The 26,544-nt window shown below is 41.4% G+C and overlaps 1 protein-coding gene across 5 annotated transcripts in view; it reads right to left on the bottom strand.

The window, feature by feature from the left end:
• The window catches only part of FAM3C (FAM3 metabolism regulating signaling molecule C), a 51,827-nt gene extending 36,094 nt beyond the window's left edge, over positions 1-15,733 (bottom strand). Inside the window, exons 1-2 of one of the 5 annotated variants that reach the window (XM_026510170.4) lie at positions 15,552-15,733; positions 3,674-3,728 (exon numbers count right to left, since the gene is read on the bottom strand). In XM_026510170.4, the coding sequence (XP_026365955.1) occupies positions 3,674-3,686 (13 nt within the window). In that variant the 5' untranslated portion in view covers positions 3,687-3,728; positions 15,552-15,733. Of the gene's footprint in view, positions 1-3,673; positions 3,729-9,136; positions 9,301-15,048; positions 15,196-15,551 lie in introns of those variants that run through there. The other 4 variants (XM_026510174.4, XM_044387907.3, XM_048212939.2 and 1 more) reach the window with 4 other exon arrangements.
• Between the last annotated feature and the right edge of the window lie 10,811 nt (positions 15,734-26,544).

Below are 26,544 nucleotides of genomic sequence, written 5' to 3' on the forward strand. Positions count from 1 at the left end.
AAGTATGCTGGATGATGCATCCCTAATCCTTGCCAAGTATGAAGGGCAATACTGCACAGGGACAACACAAAAATGCTGGACCTTATGGAGATACGTCGGCAACAACCAGGATGCTCACTAAGTGAGGAACTCTCAAGTGAAATGTAACCGGTTTACTGTCCTATCACCAACCAACCCATCTCTGAGAGCTACACAAGCGCTGCTGGTAGGGCGAACAACAGAGTATTCATCTGCGTACTTAATACTAGCTTAAGACAGGCCTCCTCGAATCCTTAGAGGACTTAATCTGGCACCTGTCACATATGCTTCATAATGCAATTACATGATAAGCTCCATCAAGACACACTTGTAGACCTTCGTACCTTTCTATCTTTAACCATTTCTGAGTCCCTTACAGAGTTAGCACGGCGACTACTCGCTAAGTAACTGCTTAGTAGGAATCAACAACTTATCTTTTTTTCTCCAGGCAAATCTAGGAAAGAAAAAAAATTGTGCAAGACAGGAAAGGAAATGGAAAATGATGGGCAAGAAACATCCTCCTCTTTCCCCTAGAATCTCAGAGCATCTCACTAGGTTATTCAGGAACAATACTAATTTTTGCCTGTACAATCTCCATTCCCCTCTTACCAAAAGTTTAATCTATATTGATCTAAAAGAGGTAGATGGGATCAGCAGACATCTCTCCACCCTTAAGGAAACAAAAGCCCAGAGGTCAGGCAACTGCACAAGATTACAAATAACTTAGCAGCAGAAGGCCCAGATCCAGGGATCCTGAGAGGGCCCAGTGCTTGGTACGGTATCCATTCTAACACCAAATTACCACATTCTCCTAAAACACTACCAAAACTCGACTCAGTAGGTAAGGAAAAGTAAAAACAAAACAAAACAAAACAAAAACCAAAAACAAAAAACAACTATGTTCTTCTAATTTCCTAAACCCAAAGAACTAAGACTACATCCTTCAAGGAGTGGCAAGAGAATGAACTGCTGATGCCGGCAAAGGGCCAGTGATGCTGAGAAGTATCGGTTTCACAGAGCCACTCATTTCTATTTAGAAACGCTCTATAAACACAGAAATGAGATGGCAGTGAGGAAGTCTGACTACCCTAATCAATCTCCCTACCTCCGTTTCCAACCTTTTCCTCTCCAAAAATTACATATTTTCAAAAGTAACTGCAAGTTGCCTGCATGTTTAGTGCATAAGAGAGCAAAATTCCAATAGGCTTTGAGCTCTTGCCCCCAAGGATCTAGCAGAATGCCTGACGCAGCCATACTCTCAACAAGTGTTTGCTAATAGATGAATGGTCAGAGGTGACACATTCCTTCTTGATCACTTAAGACCAAGGGCTTGAAGACTCTGTATTACATGACAGTCTTAACCACTCACTTCTAGCAATCACGAGCACGAGCAACCAGAGATAACTGTTCCCTGTCCCTTACAGCAGATACATGAAACCTTTACTGTTTAAGATTAAAATAGTGAAATGAGTAAAATATCAACGGTTATAATACGTGAAAGTTCTAGACTAAATTCAATACCAAGTTAGACCTGAGCCTACACTAAACAAGCTATCTGCATCATATATACACATATGTACACAGACGCATTCGTCTATACAATACACACACACCGCATTTACTGAGTGCCTTCTAGAGAGCTAAATGCTTTATAAGCATAATCCCATTTGCACAGCTTTTCAAGGTATTATTTTCATTTTACAGATTAGAAATCAAGGCTCAAAATTTTCAGATCACTTGCCTAAGGTCATATAACTAGTTAGCGGCAGAAGTGAGTCTTCAACCCAGACCTATTCACGGACACTGGACCATCAGAGGAACTAGGAGGAAATAAAAGCTCTACGGCACAGAAAAGCTAGAGATGGAGAAATGAACTGGTAACAGAACAAACAGATGGTCCCCGAGAGGAGCAGGCAGGTGGAGACTAGCACAGCCACCATAATGGTAGAGTTCTAGAACTTCTGTTACAGAGGGGTCCCCTCCAGAGCTAGTCACCACCCAACTCTGGACATAAAGGGGCCTGATGACACCACACCACGGTCCCCATTCTTAACTTCCCGTGAGATTCTCTTCCCTCTAGCCATGGACTGCACTAATCTGAGTGTGTCCCTATTTTTCACAAATCAAAAAGCATACACTTTAGACACCGTTGCCTTACTGTAAAAATAAAGGCTGTATGAATATTTCAAAGCAACCACATTTTCTTAAATTAGAAGACATTAATCACACTAAAGGCAATAAATTAACAGCTTATCTTCTCTCTTCACTCATCAAAACCAATCCCTTCAAGACCTATACTAGGAACAGTGTCAAACTAAGCACTCAGTGAATAATTATTTATCAATTAACCTTGGAATTAATTGTTAGAGAAATGAACTAAATGAAAATTTGATTTCAACTAGAATGAATGTAGAATTATGTGAAGAAGAGAAAACTTTCTTTGATTATTTCAATCACTACGTTTCATTAACGTACTTTTAAATCATGTGGAGACATGTGATCAATAGTCCTGCCGTAGTCGAAGGTCATTAAAAAAAAAAAAAGACACTGTAATACGTTTTTTTAAACTACAAACAAACTCTTAAGTTTCTGGGAATACTTTCCTTCAATAATTGAATAGCTCTTCGAAAAAGGATAGTTTTGTAAGTTCACCACTGAAGGGTCCAGATTTCCAAATTTCTGCAAGGGCATCTGTGAACAACCCTGGTATCTCTGCTTAATGAGCATGATGTTTAATCACCTGCACCTGATTCTACAGAATGATCACTGAAGCAGGAAGCCTCGTTTGTTCACCCACCTTGACTTCAGACACTGCTAAGAGATGCCCCCCGCAGGAAAATACTTGGCTTGCTGGTGAGAAGATGATAATTACAAGAAAGACTATCTCGATTTTGAGCAATTACAAGTTATCTTCTATGCTGGAAACACACGTAGTGGAAATTTCTATGTCAAGTGTGCGTTTCCTCTAGGGCCTCGGCTGTGCTGAAGGAGGGGCGGGGCTGGGAGAACACACTTACTTTCATGATCAAGGCAGGAAGGGGTCAGCAGCCTCTCTCATTATTTATGCATCTTTCTATAATGTTTAAAGATAGTTTCCTTAATACTATGAACATCAAGCTGTGTTTTGCAATTTCCCCAATATGCTGCCTGAAGGATGCTCTTACACATAGCCTCACTTCTGCAGATTGGACTCGAACCAGCAAATATTCCCTTAAGCAAACACACATTTTACCGAATTGTTCACATACACTAGTTTCCGCTTAAGTACATATATAGAAAAGATGTAAGCTTTTAAACTTTATGACTTATTTTTCTCAAAAAGCTAGAACTTAGCAAAAACAAAAATCAGTCTCCCTAGGTTGTCAAAATTGTTCTTTATATGGGCATTTTATTCTCGCAGGCAAATAAGCTTAATGTGTAAGAACATAAACATTAAAGCCATAACTTAAAAAAATTTCGTATAATTTCCACAAAAGTCTGTCCAATTTGTGATTTACTGACTACATAAAAAAGTAGGTGAAGTAGTGATTTAGTCTGTTATATATATCAGCTTTGTTCTTAATATAGAAAACGATTATTTACTCTCTCCTTCAACTGTTTAAATAAACACGTTATACAAAAAGTAAAATTTTTTCTATTGAATTAAGTATCTTACCTGCTACCCTCATGTTTCGTTTTTCAGTCTATGGCACTTTTCATTAAACAACCTCCTAAAATCAAAAGAAAAGGCAAACATCATTAGGTCCAGAATGAGCATTCCCGCCTAGATTTGAGTTTGACTTGAAGTATATATAATGAACTGATTAGACAAATGTCATGACATTTCTAAGTATTCTACCAATATGGACACTGGGCCTGGCTCCTTCCACTGGGACATAAAGCTCCTGAGAGGAGGGTCTGTGTTTTCTACTGTTGTGTCTCTAGCTCCCTAATTTCGGTGAACGGATGTAAGAAGTCCTGCCATCAAGCATGTGAATGGAAGATAATGCCCCTTATTATTCTCAGTGATTATGTGTTTCTAAGGAACTTTTGATACTAAGTTCCAAACTTCCAGTTTGCAGGTGAGGCCCTAAGAGATGAAGCTGCTTGTCCAGGCTCGGAACAAAATACTGGTAGAAATGGGGCTAGCCCGCAGGTACCCGGGCTCCTACTCCAGGGCTCACTCCAGTCCATGATGCTGCTTCATATTTCATACAAGAGAATACAGGGGCACTATGACAAGCACTTTACAGCAAAGGCTTATTTTAATATCAGGATCCTCTTCCTCTTCGTGGTTTCAATTTAAGTTTGTAAAAGAATATATTCAAAAGTACCGAATTACAATTTTAAATATTCCAGTAACTATCATCAATGACAGTGTATGTTACACATCAAAGAAAGAAACTATTCTCTGATATTATTCTATGAACAACAAGAAATAGATGCTGGAAAAAAAATCTTTGTATGTGTATGTGTGTTTCCCTCCTAGGAAATAAGATAGGTGAAATTTTAAAAAGAAAATGAAAAAGCAAGTAAATGAGTTTGATAGGAAGTTCAGGCTCAGGTTTAATACAGACAGCTGCCATGGTCTACTCCATCTAAAGAAAGTTTTGATTAATGAATCTGAAACCTCTGTTTTTAGATTGTATTTGATACTAATGTTTCAATGTCGATGTCTGATCTAGTAACTCACATAATGTTTTAAATAAAAATAGCAGCACACCCCTGAAGGATACAGAAAGGAAGTGGGACATCCAGTTTGTTCATTCACCAGTAAGAAACAGGCCAGGGTGGGGGTGGTGAGCATCCAAAGACCAGTGCTCTTATGCAAGCTCCCTTTCTTCTGCCCAATGTACCCTGAAGAAAATATCAACATTTACACTAATAGCGAATGGAACATTACTGATGATTTCTTTTCCTCTGTTAGTTATCTGAACACCTTGCACATAATACGAAAAGCCAGTGTTAATCAATCTATTTAAGCTAACTACTTATCCACGGACCAGGAAAACACTAAAAGGAAACAACAGATAGTAAAGTATCCACAAGCCATCACATAAAAGCAGAAAAAAAAAAGTCCTTGGGTTTTCAAATGAAATCCCTGACTGGTTTTAAATCCTCTTTTGACTTCCAGCAAAATGGAAGGCCACGCTCACAATACACACAGACCTTTCCTCCCAGTAAATATTCCAAAATAACTTCGCTCTTACCTGTGTGTGGCCTAGAAAATTTCTTTGGAAGTGGGATAAGCAGTTGGGCAGACTCTTGCTGTTCTCCTTCACTATTTCCATTCCCTGCTGAGGCCACGCCCCCGCAGCCCACACAGTCCCCGCCTCACAAACCCGCCACCTACCTGCACTGCCCCGCAAGCCTGCTTCTAAACTGATACTAAGAGGACCACGATAAGCGACTACAAATGTCTAGCGGAACTCATGTTTTCCATTAAATTTCTGAGAGAGCATTTCGTAAAATCTCTAAATTAAAATCTCACAAAATCTCAGCCGTAACACATTTTTAATTAGTTTGCTTATGACTAAAATTAATGATGCAAGAGTGTAGATCAGCGTAAGGAAAAAGTACTGAATATGTTTGAGAGCAAATCAAGGGACATGTTTACAACATGCTAATTCCAAGTCATCCCTAACTTGTCTTCTTAGGAGGGCACTGAAAAACAAAGAAAATCATTACATATAATCATCTCAAGGAGAAAAAAAGCAGAAATTTAGTGGAATATACTTGGCATAAACCTCAGGCTGAACCCCCAACAATCAAGCATGGATAAAACAGTTTCACGGAAAATTAACACAACAGTAAAAGGGTTAAAAGTCCTCGGCTGGAAATTCACAGCTCTTTAATCCAGAAGCGACAGGTGAAAAAAAATTATAGTTTTTCTGATACACTCATTAAAAAGGTAGAGATATAGAAATTAGAGCTCTTTACCAAAACCAGAATACTGGTGGTAGGAAAAGCACTTTTAAGACAGACTAGAAAAGGAACAAAACCGAAAACACGTGATAGCACCTTTGCTCCCCAAGAGTGTAGTGTAAATCAAAACAATAAGTTCCAGTGTTTTCAATCAATGCTCAAACCCAGTCAGGTTGCTAACGTGGAGAAGGGCACAATCGTCCGAGAGTCTGCTGCAAGGAGGGCCACCACGGTGCCCCTGGGCAACGGAACAGTAAGTACGTGACCCAGACTGCAGAAGACAGCCCACGGTGGATCTCAGACTCACACCCTGAATTTCTTTGAATACCCTGTCATTTAAACATTTCCTTGAACCCAACTCCTACTTTGCTCTGATTTGGTCATGTTTTATTAAAATCAGGCCTGAATCAACAGGCCTCAACGTAGAATCGATCAACTTGAAGACAACAGATAAAAACACGGGTCAAGTGATACTTTCATTCTCTCCTTGAGAAGTACACTAGAGTTACCACAGGCGAATGACAAGAACACCATGCTATAATCAACAAAATAAGCCATAAAAACAATTATTTACCAGGAGGGGAAGAGTCTTGCCAACTAAAATAAACCAGGTACTAACGCATTCAACAGTGCTTTTCGGACACATTCTTATTTTATGTAATCTTCCCAGCAGCCCCGTAGGTGTAGTGGGTGTTTCGATGGCAGTAGAAATGAGGTCAAGGAATTTGTCTCAAGTCATACGAAGGGTAAGTGAGAAGCTGATAGTACAAATACACTTCCCTCTCACCTCAGCAGCTCACTGCCATACTCTAATAGAAGCCACTTGCTGACAAAATTCCATGCCAATCAACGTGGCTTTTGCAAATTGCTCTGGGAATTGCTAACCTCTGCTTCCAACTGGCCACTCCAGAGATTTGACAGTTTGTCAAAATGATTGAGCACAGGTATGAGAACACCCCTCCAAGACAGAAAGGATAGAAGAAAACGAAGCATACAAAAACAGCTACTGATGGATTCAGTATTAACAAACGACAATCAACTAAACCACAACAAAGCACTATAGTCATTCTCCTCAAATATAAGGGAACCATCACTTAATTCAATCCAACGTTAACTTGGCACTGGTCAAATGGCAATGTCACATGCATCACGTGAGCGAAGTTCAGATGACTGCAATACTCACGAGAACTAGGGCTTTTCACAAGGACGGAGAAAAACAAAGTGCAAGCAGATAGATTTAAGTACATTTAGGCCCTGTGATGGCTAATTTTATGTGTTGCCTGGGCCATGGAACACCCAGATATCTGTTTAAACGTTATTATGGGATTGTCTGTGAGGGTGTTTCTAGATGAGCTTAACACCTGAGTGAAGCAGTTGGCTCTCCCCAAAATGAATGGACCTCATCCGATCAGAGGCCTGAACAGAACCAAAAAAATCTGAGTACGGGAAAATGTGCTCTCTCTACCCACAGTCTTCCACCTGGAACAGCATCTTCAGCGCCCTTTGAATCGGGACTGAAACTTACACACTGGCTCTGACGGTTCTCTGGTTGGAGGAACGATGTCACTGGCTCCCCTACCTGCCTGGGACTTCTCAGCCTCCACAACCACAAGAGCCAATTCCTTATGATTATCCATCAATCTTAGATATCTTATCTCCTGTCAGTTCAGTATCTCTAGAGAACCCAGACTAATAACAGGCTTCCTTGAAATCGGAAGGTAAGAGATGACATTTTCAGTCGTACAGCAGTTAGGGGGCAATGAGTGAACACTGAGAACAAAAGGACTGTACACCTAAGGGTCCTGAGGGTGAGTTATCCTCATGTAGTTTACAAACAGAAGCCTGGTGTTAAAAACAAGTTGCAAAAAATACCTACAGTTATGTGAACAAAACGGAGCAAATGTTGGCAAACTTTTTCTGTGAAAGGACCAGATGGTAAATATTTTAGGTTTTGGGGCCCATACATACGGTCCCCATAGCAACCACTCTGCTCTGCAGTTGTACCTGGAAAGCAGCCATAGACAATATGGAAACGAATGGGCCCAGCTGTGTTATAATAAAACTTTATTTATGAACACTGAAATTTGAATTTCGTAGTTTTCATGTTACCAAATATTACCTTTCTTTTGATTTTTTCCCCCAATCACTTAAAAACATAAAAACCTATCTTGGCTCATGAGCTACAGAGACCCATGGGTCGTAATTTGACAACCCGAGACAGAGAAATCAAAAATAAAATTTAAACTAAAAAAAACTTCTAAAATAGACCATCCTCTAATATTCCAACATTTCTTGCAGGGTTATTTGCAGGACACAAGTTCCACAAAGCTTCCACTGGTCCTCTTGTAAGTCCTACTACAGATGTAGGACAGAGCGAACCACCCTAAATCCTGGGTTCTGTATGCGTTCATCATACATTTTCATACTCAGCTGCTCTCCATGGGAAGCAGCAGATACTCCTCGAGGAACAACATAATGGATCCTCTTCAAAAGGAAGGGAAAAAGTCCTGTCCTTCACATAAATGAAGCAATCCGTCCACAGCAGACAGGTATAATCTAGACTTTGGCATGTTTTCCAAAGCAATCCCAGCAGGTATAAAGAAATAGATAAAAATTAATGTTATTACACCCATTTCATTAACTGTAAAATTATGCTGGTGAGGAGAAACTGACACCACTGTTTTCTTTACATAGATATTTAAAAGTGATTATTTTTGTGATAGGTTTAAAGGGGGGATTACGTGTATCCAATGTTTGATCAACTTTGGAAACTGCAAATTTTAAACTTTCAAAAATCTGTACTTAAAAACAACAACAACAACAACAACAACAACAAACTATCACTATAGTAACACTGCAGACCTCTATCAAGTACCCTGTCTCACTGCAGACTCACCCTCGCCAGGCTGGATACTTTTTTGAAATAACAAAATGAAGAGAGGTGAGGGGCGCCTGGGTGGCTCAGTCGTTAAGCGTCTGCCTTGGGCTCAGGGCGTGATCCCAGCGTTCTGAGATCAAGCCCCACATCAGGCTCCTCCGCTGGAAGCCTGCTTCTTCTTCTCCCGCTCTCCCTGCCTGTGTTCCCTCCCTTGCTGGCTGTCTCTCTCTCTCTGTTAAATAAATAAAATCTTAAAAAAAAAAAAATTATCCCAAGTTTTTAAAGGACCAACTAACCTTTTGACTAGAAGAAAAAGGGAACAAAAAATCAACATACTTTTTCTCTGGGAATGGAGAGAGGAGTCTGCATGGATTCCATAACGTCAAGAATAACCACTTTTTTCAAATCATCACTGAGGAAAAACATGGCTGTAACTACTCCTTCTGCAAAGTGGCTTTCAAAGAGGTGAGACTGTAAAGCAACAGACCAAAAACTTAATGGCTCAATAGAACCAATGAATAAGTCTTTTAGAATAGAATTTTATTTTTTTTTAATTTTTAAAAAAGATTTTATTTATTTATTTGAGAGAGAGAGCAAGCACGAGAGGGGGGAGGGTCAGAGGGAGAAGCAGACTCCCCACTGAGCAGGGAGCGGGATGGGGGACTTGATCCTGGGACTGCAGGATCTGAGCCAAAGGCAGACGCTTAACCAACTGAGCCACCCAGGCGCCCCTAGAATAGAATTTTCATTTCCTATTGAAAACTTTGGGAAGAGAGAGATATAGATAATCTATGCCTAGATTTCTTACGTTATTTGAACTATAAATGGCTTTTCTTATTTTGTCATGTTTAAATTATCTTAAAAAGAGGATAAGTATCTAATTATGGCTGAGAAACAAACAGAATTAAAAGGATACTATGAAAAAGCACAACTGAGACAGAAAGTGTTTCTAACTCCCCTCTAGAATGCTAATCAAAGCCTAGTATGAAGCATACTGGGATTGTTCTGGGTGAATTCTGCTTTCCTCCACAGTCTGCCATAAATACCTGTACCTTGTTTTTATTTGGCTCTCCTGGCAGGGAATGGAGAGAGCAACGAACTCCTACCTGATCTACAGCAGCTAGATAAAACGCCTCTCTTCTAAGAATGAAATATGACGAAGTCTAACTGTACCATCAGCCTGTCTCTCCGCTTAAAAAAGCGAAGGTCCCCAGCCCAGTGAAATCATGCCCGTGCCTCTCCTAGACGACCTCACCCCGAGGACTCAACGGCGGGAGAAGCGAGCACACTCGGCAGACCACCACACTACGTCCTAAGAGCAAACGTGTTTCAACACGATTCATCTCAACGTTCAGAATTCCACAGTACAACTCCTGCAACCAGTGTGAATCAGCTAGAGAGCTCAAGTTCAAACCGCTTCACAACTTTGAGGTATCAGATTTCGGAAATAGTTCAGCTGATCGACGAGCTTTTTAGCCACGTTTTCTGTAACTACTTCAGGTGATTAAAAACTAAATGGATACGTGTTCTGCTTCCCCTCTCAAATCTAACAGGGCTAACCAACCTTCTCCTGACAAAAATATTTCATTTTCTAAGATGAGACCGCTGAAGGAAGCACCACAAGCAGGTGGGGCTGCTCTTCGCGGAGTTCTCATTAGTGGAGAGAGATCTGTTCGAAGCCACAGGCACTCTGTCACTCAGTACCTGATGTGCCACTAAGGCACTTCTGGAGTTGGCAGCCAGAGTTCAGGTTTACTCAGACACAAATTGCTGTTTACCGTGATTATTACCACTATATCCTGTAACCACTCAAGATAGGACAGTGGGTGGCTGGTATGCATGTGTATTATCAGCTCCGGGCATTAATGAGGGGTAGGGACTCTCTAGCAGAAAAAGGGTGATAAGAAAGATAGAAACCAAATGATCGAGCCACACATGATGTCAGTGTGACATTATGGGAACTGTAATTTCAAAATGGAAATCGCTGAAGTACAAAGAAAGTAGAAAAAAGACTTCTGAACTGAACTATCAACACAGAAATGACTGGAAATGGATAGGATGAAAATGATAGGGGGCCAAATTGGAGTGCATTACACCCTTCCATCCAGCTACCTTGCATTTTAAAACAAGTCATCAGTATAATCTTCATTACAAATAAATGTCAGGTAAGGACACCTTACATTAAATTGTATTGTAAACAAATACTTTACATGGTAAAAGATCTGAAGAAATGCTACACTGTAATTCTTGTATCTCATAGCTTCTATGACTCATAATAATCATTTACCTTAAGAGAGGCCTGTGGTTCCTGGGTCATCTGAGATGATTTTATTGATTCTAAGGCACATACTACTTCCCTCATTATAACATGTCTTAAACTGGGATGAGGCTTACAACCACGTTTTTTCCCCATAGTAGTATATAAAATAACGGTGCACCTTATAAATAGCTTAGATTCAGTGAAACAGCACATCTGAGTCTTTGAAGCCCTAACTACAATGTAACCCACAGCACTGACACCACGATTATTGGTGGGCTTTTTAAAATGCAAATTCCTGAGCCCAGAATCCCTAGGAGGATTAAAACTCCTGAATGTTTCATAAGCCCCCCAGGTGGTTCTCACTCTCACTCAGATCTGAGAACCCCAGATCTACAGTACAGCAATCCACACACCCAGAGAAGTTTGAAGATGGGAGGGGGGTGAGGCAGATCTAGGCCAAAAAAGCCCAAAGGTAAAACTCAAAAACAAGAATTTCATTCTTTCCTTAACAATGAATGGAAATCAGCCTGACTCTGGGCCAGGTCTCCTGCTGGGGTGAGGAGGCAAAGGCGGGCAGTGAATACATCTGGAGACAATGTACTGAGGACCAGAGCAAAGAGAACTCTTGCTTGCGATGGTTACAACAGTATTAGATTCAAAATTACCCAAGTGTTTTCTTGCAGTTTTTCCTCACCTACCAAAGCAGAATTATGCTTAAAAAGCTATAATTCAGTGGAAGAAACTAAATGGTGATCAGAGTTCTGTAACGGAGAGCACCAACATGTCGAAAACAGAAAACAAAATGACATTTAGTTGTGCCAGCTCCTTCAGAGTTCTACAACTGTGGATTAAACAGCCGTAATATAAACCCCTTAATCCTACACTGTACCATCCAGGAAAAGAAAGACGGACAGACAGAAATAGATATCATTGAGAACAATGGCAAAAATAAGACTAAATACATTTTAACTGTAGGAAGTTCCACCTATGTAGGGTAAAGAAGTGTCCAGTTCACAAACTGCAACAGCAAAAAAGATTAGAGAAAGGCACAAATTTCCGTACAGAATAACTACCTTCATCTCCCAGAAGTATTTTACATTGTACCAGATGAGAAGTTACAAGTTCCTATTCTGAACGAATGTTCAAGAATTCCCCTACTGAGCTACTCCACTAAGACTGTCTTCAAATAGTCTGCGGAATTTAACTGAACCAGAGCAGACATGATGCTGTCAGTCAAACCCTCCCCGTGAAGAAACGAAGGAGCAGAGCTGTTCCGTCTGCCCTGGATGGCACACCATTTCTATCACAGAGGCTGAAAGAGGGTTAGCAGCCATTTGCAAAGAACAGGTAGTAAGAAGCTTCTAGTGTAAGATTTTCTGAACCAAGGAAGAAATTCGTCGTTGTTAATCACAGGTCCTTCAAAACACATTTAATCATCACTTAGCTGCAGATACTGAATGGTATCGATAGTACACCTGATACCATACTGTGCCTTAAGTTGTGCAGAACTGATGATGAGATCAATTCAGGAGCTGACTCACTGCTGTAGATGTCCCCCCCCCCATACCTTTTTCGCCCTAGTGCACGAAAACTCACCAGGTGCCATCGTGGATGAATGCCTGAACAAAATGTGGAATGCATCCGTATGGGGACTATCATTCAGCCACGAGGTGAATGAAGTACTCTTACACGCTGTCCTACGGATGAACCTCTAAACATCATGCTAAGCCAAAGCACCTAGACATAACAGATCACATCTTGTAGAACTCCATTTATATGAAATATCCAGAACAGGTAAATCCACAGGGAAAGAAGCAAGCAGACCAGTGGTTGCCAGGGGCTCAAGGGAAGGGGGAGTAATTGTTTAATGGATAGGAGGTTTCCTTCTGGAAAGATGAAAGTGTTTTAGAATGAAACAGAGGTAATGCCTGCGCACCGTGAATGTACTAATGCCACTGAGTTGTACACTTGAACATGGTAAATTTCATGTTAAATGAATTTAATTTCCTAAAGAAGGAAATCGAAAAAAAACTCACCAGAGTAAAAGTGGAAAAATCATTAAGAGTAGATGAAAAAATTAATTGGATTAGAAATAAGGGAAATGTAAGTCATCTTAGAATAGCTTCAATCAAGTGGAAGAGGCCAATGAAAAAGAGAATGAAAGAATACCAGTGGGGTAAGCAGTGGAAACTTAGAAGAACTGGAACACTCAATTTCCTACTCTGAGAGAAACTCAACTGCTTGTTTTCAGGAGCTGAATAAAAGTCACAAAACCTCTTAAAGTTTAAATATCTTAGGAATCTTGCTCAATCTCCCCAAATTAAGAAAATGAGGCACTGCATGGAATTAAATAATTTGGTCCATGCACTCATAAAACAACTAAATGCAGAACGATGGCTTAAAATCCAGATATGTGATCTTAAGGACAGGAATCCTTCTGGACTAAGTACAAAACAAATGTTTGCTTCTGTACTAAGCTCTGAGCTAGCTGGATTTTTGTGAGACCTAGGGCCAAAATTTGTTGGTTCTTGGGTCTTGCACCTTTCAGCTTTAAGAAATGGGTATAAAAATGAAAGACAAAGATGCACTGCCTCAAAGAAAATAGGTTTGTGAAGGTCCAGGCTATCTTATTCATAGTATCCGTGATACCTAGAATAACTGGCACATACGAGGCACTTCAATATTCCCAAATGAATATAAAAATCTTTGAACACTGACATTCACCATTTAAGATCTAAAATATGTGGTTTAAAAAAAAAAAAAAAGACTCTGATGATCCAAAACCGAGACTACCACTTTTTGCCATTCAACAATCTCTTAGTCCTTTGCCCCCTCTCCAATTACCTTTCCTTGTTAATGTATCTTCATTAATTATGAAAGATTAGTTAGTTACCAACACTTAAGGTAGCAATCCAAATTTAGTAACTGTAATAAAATATCTATTAAGTTTATTTTGAAAGCTACTTTAACCCAGTCGTGCTCAGTGTTACTTTGACTCTCTTTTGTAATACAAGTCCTCTACAATGGGGATTTTGGAGGATGGCGGCCTGTATCCTTTTTAAAAAGCCTCATTTGTGTTTGATTCTACGAGATTCCAGGTTGAGAATCACTGCATCGGACTCTTTTTGTTTCTCACTATCAAGAAATGCTAGTCTTCAGAGAGCTGAGGAAACATTACATGGAATTTGTGAAACAAAGCTTCTAACACCTGTATAAAAGGGGAGGGGGTGGTAACTTCAGGAAACAGCTAGAAACCTCAAGAAACTGGCAGCCTTTATTTAGAAAGGTATAATTAATGATATGACCCAAACTGACCCCTACTCTGCCAATTTCTTGTAGAAGAGCATAAGCTCTTAACTTTATTTTCTAAGTTAAATGGAGATCTCCTTGTACTCCATAATGCACTGTATGAATATTAGCAATGTTTCCAAAAACTTGGTAAATCTGACAGTATACCAGTAACCCCACAAGGTAGTCAAGGGTCCAAGGAGTCTGGCCTCTACGGTCACCATCAACCTTTACTTAACCTCTAGAGGAGTTCCCATTTCCATCTGTAAAAATAAGAAAGAGATGAAAGGACTTACTCTTTGACTTGTGAGAAATAAATGTGCAATGAAAGCATATAGCACAGTGCCCAGTAAGCAATCTAATATTACCTAGTATATCTCGTATCCATATATTTCTGACTAAAGAAAACAAAAACAAAAGGTTCTGTCGATTAGACAGCAGCTCTGTATTACAGGAAACTTAAAAAAAGTGGGGGTGGGGGGAAAAGATGACGAAATACAGCTGGTAGATCTCAACCTCAAATCATCAATTTGTCATTTATATTGTTTAGTGCTAGGGTCACTAACCGTGGTACACAGCAGAGAATTCTGAAGACAGGAGCAAAAAAAAAAAAAAGGTAAGAAAAAGAAAGAAGGAACAGCACATTCGTCAACGACACCGAGCATCAATGAGCTAGATAAATTTTAAAAATGAGAAGTACCTCCAGTTTAGGAGACGCTAAAACTTTACAAGTGAGCCAAGACGGCCCTCCGCAGAGTACAAATGTAACATTCAGTTCCACTGTCGCCTCTTTAGAGCACTGGGCCCGGGTTTCCGACGGCGAGCCGGCCCCGGCTAAGCACGCACCCAGGTGCAGCCCCGGGCTGGGGCGCCGAGCCGAGCCGAGCGCCAGGTGCAGGCGCTGCCCCGCCCTCCGCGGACCCGGGCCGGGAGTCGCGGAGCTGGGGATGCACCGCCGGGGCGTCGGCCCGAACCCCCGCCAACCGCGCTCCGGGGGCCCCGGTCCTGCCCGCGCCCTCCCACCCCCCCCCCCCAGGCGAGAGGCGCCACGACGACCCGGGCGCGCCCCGGGGCCCGCCCCCAGCCAGCGGTGGCCGCATGAGCGAAGGATGAAGGTGAACGTGGGCACCCGACTCCCCCCAGACACCCACCATCCGTCCCCGCCCTCGGCCGCGGCTCCCTCCGCCTCCCCGCCCGTCTCACCGGCCTCGCGCCTGCCTTCCGGACTCTCAGCGGTCAGTCCTGCCGGAGGCCGACGGGACCCGCCGCCGCCGCCTCCCGCTCCCTCCTCCGCTTCCTCCCGGGTTCCTCCGGCTTCCCCTCACCCCCGCGAGTGGCCAGGAGGAAGCCAGCTCGCCGCTGGGCCTCCTCCCCGCTTCCCCGCCGCGACCAATGGGTCCCCGCCGCCGGGAAGCCGCGCCCGCCCCCTGGCGGTGGAGGACCGAGCGGGCGCCCGGCCGGCCGGCGGGAAGGGCCGGAGAGCGGAGGGAGGGGTCGGGCCGCCGGCCCCCGCCCCGCGCAGCGCTCTCTGGACTTGCCACGTGGGTGCAGCAGCCGCGGCGGTTGGCGGCGGCTAGCTTTCCAGAGTGGGGGAAAAGGCGTCACGCCCCCCTTCCCCTCATTCACACACTCATAATACTGACCTTAAAGCCAGAAATTTAAGATAACCAGTCCATTCTAGAGATTCAATGATTCTATGAGATGGTCTTAATCAATCAAGGATTTTAGGCAATTACCTTTTGACTCCTTAAAAGCTAACTAACCTATTGTGAAAATGCTACCCGCCTCAAGCGCTAGATCTGATAACCTTAAACGTTTGGCCTAAAGAAAAAAAGTAGTGCCCGTATTTGCACGTCATTTTTGTATAAATTACTTAGCAACAAAGCAGTTAGAAATGTTCTTCTCCTCTACACACATTTTTTTTTCCCTACAATTGGGTTGATAACTGGGAAGTCAATCCAAATCCCATTATATGAAAGCTGACCCGACAACACAGTTTCATGGTTCATATCCACATCTCAGAACAATTAATAACTATTAAATATTATTAAGTAGAATGTCGGGACAATACATGGTTGTAAAATTAAATTGCATTAAAGAAATAATAGGGTTTCACCATAGTTAAGTATTCTACTAAGCCTTAGCTTTACTCCAAAAATATAAAACACAGAACCTAAATAATAGCTGTGAGTTCTGCAGTTTGTATTCCATCGTACAGGGAGGAAGCAAGAAATGCATTCTGAGAGCTTTCTGCCAAGTACTTTGCTGGACCTTTGCTGGCCTTTGGGTATGTGTTCTATTTAATGCTCACAACTCAGTCAAAATAGATATTTGCCCAGTACTTTTAACAGATGAAAAATCAAGACTCCAAAACTGAGTTTAAATAACTTGCTCAGAAATACAACGTAGTGAACTGTGAAGTTGGAATTCCAGCCTAGGCCCATCTAGCTCCAGACAAATGAGCCTTTCTTTCTCTTTCTTTCTTTCCTTTTTTTCTTTTTTAAAGATTTATTTATTTGAGAGAGAGAGAGTAGGCGGAAGGGCAGAGGAAGAGGGAAAGAGAATCCTCAAGCCAACTCCCAGCTGAGTGCAGCTCAATCCCAGGACCCTGCAATCACGATCTGAGCCAACATAAAGAGTTGGATGCTTAACCAACTGAGCCACCCAGGCACCCCACGGCACTTTGTTTCTTAGGGTACTTAAAACCACAACATTTGCTGTACATGTGTTTCCCCTGGTTCCCCCTATCCCACTGAAAGAATTTATGAAGCCTCTCAAAAAGGGTGGTCTGGCCATATTTATGAAACGGTTTTCTGATCCGTAGCGGAATTGGCCTGTATAGAAACGACATGGGCCATATTCTTATAGCACTTGAAACAATTTGTGGTCTGAAGCTGTGTTTAATATGCTATGTGCCAATGGCCATAATATACAGGTTAGAACCCATCAGTAGGTAATGAAATTAGTAATGGGGCACAACCAACATTTTGTTGTTTTCAAATCATTAAATAGAACAGGGCGAAAGTTTCAGAGTACATAGCACAAGGTGAGGATAAGCATTGTTTCGTGAAATATTTGTACAGTATTAAGTGTGGGTGAGTGGGTTACAGCGTCCTGCATTACAATGTAAATTATATTTTTTCATAGGACGGCAATGTTTGAAAGTTAGTTTCCTTAGAACACCTGTTAAGTAACCAGTTGTTTCACCTACCTTTTTACTTGGTAAGAGGTGGGGGAGGCAGAGAAATTCATCAAGATTAATGATTAAGTTTAATGAGACTATAGAGAACAGAGAACTTTGCAGCTCCAGGAGGTTTAATTCAAACAGGTGTTGCTATGTTACATGATAATAAGTATCAATAATTCATATTTTTACAGCAAATATTTATTACATATTTACTGTGTGAAGTAATTTAGCTATATTAACGCATTTAATCCTCACAATCTATAAATACAGAGGAGAAAATGTGAGAGGGAAAGGGGAAAGTTGCCTGAGATCCTATTGTTAATACCTGAAAGAGCCAAGATTCAAACCCACAAGCTCAACCTCAAAGCCCACCCCACCTTGTGTATACTTGAAAAGAAAAGTTCATTTTCTCTTCAATGGTTGCAGAGATTAATATACTTCTCTAACATACTACACTATCTCCCATATAAGGATTACATAATATTGTTAAATATAAAACTTGATGAGAAGCCTCAGAATTTTAATTGGACCCATTCTCAAGCAGAATACGCCATTTGGCATCAGTTTCCTGTATCTGCACTAATAGATTGCCTGCAAGTATGTTTACCAACAATTCTTCCAATTTCTGCAAATTCATTCCACTTTTACCATCCAGGGGTAGGGTCTATATTCCCTGCTCTTGAACCTAGGCTGGCCCTTGGATTTTTTTTTTGATCTACAGAATGCCGTGCAAGTGATGCTGTGTGACTTCTGAGCCTTGAAGCTTCCATTTCCACTGCCTTGGGATCCAATGAACATGTAAAGAAACGCAGACAAGACTGCTGGATGAGGAGAAAATACACAGAGAGGGACCAAGACCTAGTTAGGCTCAAACCATCCCAGACACCCTACCTGAGGTCCCAGGTGTGTGAGTGAAGTCCCTTTACACGTCCTGGCCCCAGCTAAGCTCCTAGCCGAATGTACCACATGAGTGACCCGACAGTACCACCTGGGAACCTCCTAGCTAAGACCAGCCAGCCCCACAGAATCCTGAGAAATAACTGTTTGTTGTTGTTTTAAGTCGTTAAATTTTGTGGTAGTTTTTTACATAGCAATAGATATCTAAAACATGCAAGGAAAAGTTTGTTAAAAAAAAAAAAGCTAACAAACTCTGGGAGTAGGGTTACTTTAAAATATTAAAGCTTGTTTACATTGGATCATAAAGTCAATCCCACAGAGATACGGCCAGAAACTTGCCTAGCTTTTTTAAAATATCGGGGCGGGGGGGGAGGGGAAGCAGAGGTAGAATAATAAAAACAAGAGTAAAAGTGTCAAATCTGATACTTCTGGGTAAAATACCACCCCCGGGTGTGATTTAAAAACTGTTGTTCAGAATGTTCTCAGCAATGTGCATTTGAAACTCTCAAACGTCATCCAGCCTGCTGGTATAAGTCTCAGGACATTAATGTTACTCCTCTCATCCCACCAACTCCTTTCCTGCCAAGCCAGACCAGTCATCAGTTGAACCAAATTGAGTCCTAGGTGTCTACATAGACTCCAAATTTCCCGAATTCCCTTTTTCACAGCCTGTGTTCTCCAAGTGAGCTGGCGGGACCTTTGCTAAATGCCCCACCCTCAATTTCCCTCCTTTCCTCTCACCCTGTGTTTGCCAAGGACAGGCTCCATCCTAGGTCCGTGCTCCCAGGCCTATCCCCACTCTTACTGTCTTTTATGTTGGGGTCCTACCGTTTCTCTTACTTTACCGAAGCTATTACAAGAAGTGTAATGGATCACCAAAGAGAGACATGGTGATGACTCAGTTGAGTACCTGAACTCAGACTCAATTATGCAATAAAGGCTTTCTTCTGAGTATCCTTGAGACTATCAAACAATCATTTTTGTATCTTAAATAGTAGACTGTACAAGGATATGGTGTGCAGGGGTACATCAGTGAAAGAGAAGTCTAAGAGTTATGGTGAAGGACTAGGTCTTTGGAGGAAAAAATCCTCCTCATTCCCTTCCGTGCTAGTAGCCACAAATCAGCTTTGGAACCAGTTAGGGGTTCTCAGCTTGGGGGTCACCATGACCCATTTTAACATGCTCTTTTTTGGTTCAGCTAAAACATAACCTTTTTTATTTGTTAATAGTTCTATTTTTCCAATTTTCTAGAAACCCGTAAGGGCAAAACATTGAAGTTTTAAAAAGCTGGAATACCCACAGATTTCACAGCACATTTGATACATTTACCATTTTAACACACGTTTTTACCATTTTAATCATTTTCAAGCACACAGTCCAGTGGTATTAAGTACATTCACATTCCTGTGCGACCAACACTACCATCCATCTCCAGAACTCCTTTCATCTTGAAAAACTGAAGCTCTATACTTTTTAAACAGTAATTCCCAATTCCACAGTCCCTCCAGTCCATGACATCTACCATTCTACTTTCTCTTTAAATGAATTTGATGTTGGATACCTCATATGAGCAAAGTAGTATAGTTTAAAAGCTGGAACACTCACAGATTTCATGACACCATATTTGATACATAAGCAACACAGTCCATACAAAATAAGTGGGTTTTTATATTATAAAACATATGTCAGATACAATGAAATCACATTATCACACATGTAGCTGCATAAAGAAAGACTCTAGTTTTCCATCTATTATTACTTGTCTAACCAACATACAAGAAAATTCTAGATACCATAAAAATTTGGACTTTTAAAATATCCTTTTGATTCTACTCCCTAGGAGATTCTGGTTTGGATTAGATCTTTTAATAAATCTTTCAGTGTGGCAAAATTTGGCATTTTTGTCTTGGTGATAAATCATATTAAATGATATACTGAATATGGTAACCCACATCTAAAACACATATTGGAATCATGACTACAAAGTAACTTCCCTTTTCCTGAAATTATGTAGAAATGTGTATTATAAACAATTATTAAGACTACTAGTGGTTTCTTCAGAAGAATGGTTTATTATTCTGTCTTACAAAATATTACCTCCTAGAAAAATTTCTGACTCAGCCCCAGAATCTGAAAACTACTTTTTGAAGTCTCATATGGCAGTGTTACCTGTTTGTAATGCCAAGCAAAGATGAAGAAACCATGGACCAGCCTACACACACACACACACGCACGCACGCACACACACATACACACACACGCACGCACACATACACACACACGCACACATACACACACACGCATGCACACATACACACACACACACACACATCCTTTGCAGATGCATAATATATGCATAGTCCATAAGGTACTTAAAAAATATCAGACCTTGGGAACAAAAACTTTCTTTTTTTACTGCCACAGAGCGAATGGGAAAATGTGACTACACCCCTGACATTCATAGAATTCTAAGGAAAAAATGAATGAATAAGCCTCACATTAAGTCATCCAAAAACACTTCTTTCCACATCCCATTAAAAAAAAAAATCCACCAGAAAACCCTCTGAGAAGAAGCAACCGAGCAAATATGGAGCAAAGTTTATGTTTCCCTAAAATATAATCACTTCAGTCTGTAACCTTAACTCTTGATTAAGAACTGACTATGGGAACCCTTCAGTCTAAGCACAAAAGGATTCACTGTGACTGGTATTTTTATTAAACTTTAAGATCTCTAGTTACATCAAACTGAAATGCATTGTGTGCTTTGAAAAGCAAAGCCATTGGAATATGAGTACCAAAATATCATCCAATTATTAGTATTGCATTAAGATCTGTTCTCTAGTGGATTTCATGGTCACTAAAGATAGTTCAGCAACACTCCAAGAGGCCCAATGGTTGCAGCAAGTCTAAGAAATATAGAAGTAGCAAAACATATAAAAGAAAACAAAACATAATCCTATTCCACACATTATTGCCGTCTTTGTAAAAATTCCAAAGAACCAGATGGGAACATTGGAATCCCGGACACTGCCACAGACTGTCAAGTGTCACAGGCTATATGATTTCCCCAAGGTTGTATGTGCAAAATGCCTTTCCTTGATATAGCTGCAGCCTAAACAGGGAACTGGAATTAGCCTACCTGTCCAAATATGTTTCCTAAACGTGTTTTCAATTTTAGGCCGATTTCTACTGCAGTTTCTTCACTCCCACCCCAACCCCTCCAAAAGATACTACATCTGAGCTATTCTGAGTTTGTATCCTGATTCAATTTGAAAGGTTATTTATGTGGCCCTAAGCTGTTCACATTTTGCACTTTTATTTTGAAATGTTTCTTGTCGAATGGCTGTGGCCTCACTGAGGTTTGGTACATATTTTTAAGTGTAATTTATTTACCCAGAGAAGTTCTGTTCAAATAGAGCATCTGGTATTTTGTAGAGTTCTATCCAATAGTCAAATTTTCCATCTCTATTCATGAAGCAAAAGCCAGGGAAATTGCTCACTTCACTTGAAAAAAACCAAGAGTGGGAAATTTAACCTTCAGTTTCTATAGATTCCAAAATAATGTCACCTTCCCAAATTCCCCTTCTCTGCTCTCCCACCAGGACAGCCATCCTGAAGCCATCATTGTTTAAGTCCTGAGATGGGAGAGTGGGGTTGGATTTGGAGTCAAAGAGATGAATTTAGATCCTGGCTCTATCTGCTACTAGCTGCTAAGTGACCTCAGGCAAGTTTTCCAGTCTGTCCAAGCCGGTTTCGGAACAATAACAATTCCCTCACAGAGTTTTGGGGGTTTTTTCTTTAGTAGTGGTGAACATTTAGTATAATTTTTAGACTAGGAGATGAAACTCATTTGCCATACATAGTCCCAGAGAATTCTTCAAGGCCCTCACCCACTTTCCCCTTGCTCTGCCCGCACAACTTTGGTGAGATATCTGCTTGTTAGGTTATTTTCTGTGCTGGCCATGACACACAGCCTGTGCTGTGATGGGAGCGGGCACCTCATGCCTCCTCCCCTCCTTGCCACCACCCAGCCCAGGAGAACAGTCTTCTCTCCCTGCAAGTAGTATACCTACTAGGGGCTCAGGCTCCTGCCTAGTCCCTTTCCCCTCTTCCAGAAATCCAGAGGCCAGATGGTTTATCATGAACAGTCTGTACTGTTTTCTTAACCTAAGCTGCTTACTCTCTCAAATCCCTAAAGTCAAATCCTCTGACAGTTTCTCACAGTTCCTTAATGGAGACGAACATTTACATGCTTCTTTTGTGATCACCACTGTATCTCCTCAACAATCCCCCCCCTTTGTTCTTGGTTTGTTTGTTTGTTGTTGTTGTTGTTCAATTTCATCCCATCTCCCTCTCCCCCCCCACCCTCGAGCCTCTCGTATATGGTGGGTCATTTTGCCCACCTTAACATGTAAGTACGTTTACAGGCTTCTCACTTGGCATCTTAATGCATTTCCTGAGGCAGAGACTGAGGACTCCCAGCATCAGAATAGCGCCAGGCACAAAAAAAGATTTCCCCAAATGTTTACTGAATGAACAATTTAACTCATATAGGACGATTCTGAGTCCTCTGATAATATTTACATGAATTTCACTTTGAAGAGAATGCACAGCCCCTGGCAACCATAACTTGTTATCCATCTTTGTAATTTTGTCATTTCAAGAATGTTATGGAAATGCAATCATATGGTATGTAACCTTTGGGGATTGGCTTTTTCCACACAGCATAATTCCCTTGAGATTCACCAAGTTGTTATCCTCAAGGACAAGGCTGGGGACGAGGCACAAAAGAGGTGGAGGTGGTTATAAAAAGGCAACAAGAAGGATCGTTGTGGCAATAGAACAGTCCTGTATTTTTTTTTTTTTTTAGAGATTTTATTTATTTATTTGAGAGACAGAGACAGAGATAGCAAGCGAGAGCACAGGCAGGGAAGAAAGGAAGAAGCAGGCTTCCCGCTGAGCAGGGAGCCAGATGGAGCTGGCTCCAAGTGTCCTGGGATCATGACCTGAGCTGAAGGCAGATGCTTAATCTGCTAAGCCACCCAGGAGCCCCTAGTTCTGTATTTTGGCTGTGATGATATATGTGGTACAGGAACCAACACAGGTGATCAAATTATATAAACTAAATACAAACATGCAAGTGAGTACAATTAAACCTGGAGAAATCGAAACAAGATTGTTGCATTGTATCTATGTCAGTATCCTCGTTGTGACATGGCACTGTAATTTTGTAAGACGTTACCATTTGAAGAAACTGGGTAAAAGGTAGGTGAGATCTCCCTGTTATTTCTTACTACTACAAGTGAATCTACAATGATCTCAAAATAAATGTTTTAGAATATACATGAGGCATTTTGACTATTATAGTAAGACAACATTCTTGAAGAATCATGTAAATTGAATGTCAGTTTTTGAAAGAGCTTGAGGAATTTTGCACCTGCCATTTTAAAGAATTCATATAGTACATATTATGCAAGGAGCCTGGGGCAACTGTCTCTTTAGCTTCTAAGACAAAAATGTTTCTACCTATTATATGCAGATGTGATGGGAGACAAATTTCTACAAGTAGCCCAAGAAAATGATGGATATATTAGTTTCCTAGTGCTGGCCATAACACATTACCACAACCCCGATTGTTGAAACAACAGAAATTTATTCTCTCACAGTTCTAGAGCCAGAATTCTGAAAGCAAGTGTTGATAGGGTCGTGCTCCTTTTGGAGGCTCTAGGGGAGAAATCTCCCTTTCCTCTTTCAGCTTCTGGTACATCTAGGCATTCTCTGGCTTGTGCATTCATCACTTCAATCAATGCCTCTGTCTTCCCTGTCCATTCCCTCGTCCCTCTGTGTCTTCTCTTCTGTGTCTTATATGGACACTTGCCATTGGATTTGGGTGCCAATGGATAAACCAATATGATCATATCTCAAGATCCTTAATTATGTCTACAAAGAACTTTTTCCCAAAAAGGTCACCTTCATAAGTTCCAGAGGTTAGGGCATGGGCACATCTTTTTTGGGGCACCATTCAACCTACTACAATGAGCAATGATCAATTTATTCTTTCATTCTTTCAAGAAAGATTCCTTGAGCTCCTAATATGAACATAACAGCATGCTAGGAAAGATGATCCATGCACCATGGCATCTATGAATACCTTGTGATCACATTGTGGAGAAAACACATGCCGAAGTTTAATGACAATAGACACAAGGAATGCCTTGTTAACCTTAAAAATAAAACTGCTAGTTATTTAACCATCAAAAATGAGTTTATTCAGGAATAGCAGCGAACTGAAATCCTGCACAAGCAAGCTATGGCAAGCTATGGCAATAGCATAGGCACCTCCATAGAACAAAGGAGAGGAGCACTCTTTTATGGAGGAAAGGGGGGAGTTGGGACAGCTGTTATAAACAAAAAGTCCAGGGGCACCTGGGTGCCTCAGTCAGGTAAGCGTCTGCCTCTGGTCCAGGTCATGATTCCAGGGTCCTGGGATGGAGCCCCCTGTGGGGCTCACTGCTCAGGGGGGATTCGCCTTCTTTTCTCCCTCTCCCTTTGCCCCTCCCCTCCACCCTTGTGGTGCTCTCTTTCAAACAAATAAGCAAAATCTTTAAAAAACAAAACAAACAAATGAACAAAAAGGTCCATTAGAGTAAAGTAGTAGTTCAAAGTACAGTGACTCTTCATTGGCTGAGATGTGGCAATGTCTCAGTGGCTAGGATGTTACCCGCATGGATGAAAGCTTTTCTTCCTCCTATTGACACGGTAAAGTAGTATCCATGCTCAAGGTCTGTCTCCTCCTAATAGGTCTGCAATTGTCAAGGAGGGTAGGGCATGAAAGCTCCCTCTGCTGTCCTCCTGACTTCATGCTAAAAGAGGTTTCCTTTTGTTTTCATAGGATCAATACAAATGAGGGCAGGGGTCAAGTGCGGGAAATTCCAGAAGGCTGGTCCATTGCAAACTGGCTTTAGGTAGATTTGTCTCAGGCCTTATGAAGGAAAAAGAGCTTGAGATGGGCCGTAAATGGTTGTGCCTTGCTTTTCAGGCTTGAGCAATAATGTGGGCAAAATGATGTGGTGGAAATGACCACTGTACCCAAATGTAAGTGTGCAGGAAATAGAACTGACTAGGACAAATGGCTGATACTGAGGTATATGACATGAAAATTTACATTGAGACTAGATCCCTAATGTAATTAAGGAAGCTGAAGGTAAAAGAGAATGGGATGTTTCTTAACGGAGGGTTATTGATTGTTTCTGTAGGACTCTTGACAGGGAAATGCCCAAAAGGAGAGAGCAGCTCGGAAGCTCTGGCATAGAGCTGGCAAAAAGGAATAAAGTCGTGAGCTCATCTGGTGATAGTGGGAATTGAAAGAAACTGAAGGGTGTGGGGAATACCCAAGGCAGGCTTCCTAGCAGGGCAACCAGTCATATAGGGCCTATTTTCGTCATGGCTCTCCAGAGAAATAGAAACAACAGGATAATACTAGGAATTAGCTCATGCCTTGTCAGGAGGCTGACAAGTCCCCAGATCCGCAGGGTGAACCGGCAAGCTGGAGACCCAGGAGAGCCCATAATGTACTTCCAGTCTGAAACCAGTAGGTTCAAAACCCAGGAAGATTCTGAAGGCAGAAAAAGGCTGAAGTCCCAGCTTGAAGGCAGTCAGGCAAGAGGAACCCTCGCTTACTGAAGCCTTTTTGTTCGATTCAGGCTTTGACCAATTGGTTGAAGCCCTCTTACATTAGAGAGGGCAATCTGCTTTACTCAGTCCACTGATTTACATGTGCATTTCATCCAAAAATAGCTTCACAGAACCATCCAGAATAATGTTTGGCCAAATATCTGGGCACCTGGTGGCCTAGTCAAGTTGACACATAAAACTAACCATCACAGAGCCCCACATTTAGAAGGTACCTGCTTGGGGCTTAATGCTCTGTAGTTACCATCTTTAAATTCTTAATAATTTTATCTTTGAATCCGTGTTTTATAAGTGAAGTCTGGTGGGACAGTGAAACAAGCTTTGGAGGCTGGGAGCTGATGTTCACCCGCAGTCCTAACGTTAGGAGCTAGTTGGACAGTTAGGCAGTCAGGGCCAGAGTCCCCAACAAGAAAATATGGA

The sequence above is a fragment of the Ursus arctos genome, unplaced genomic scaffold (assembly GCF_023065955.2).
Source record: "Ursus arctos isolate Adak ecotype North America unplaced genomic scaffold, UrsArc2.0 scaffold_3, whole genome shotgun sequence".
NCBI lineage: Eukaryota > Metazoa > Chordata > Mammalia > Carnivora > Ursidae > Ursus > Ursus arctos.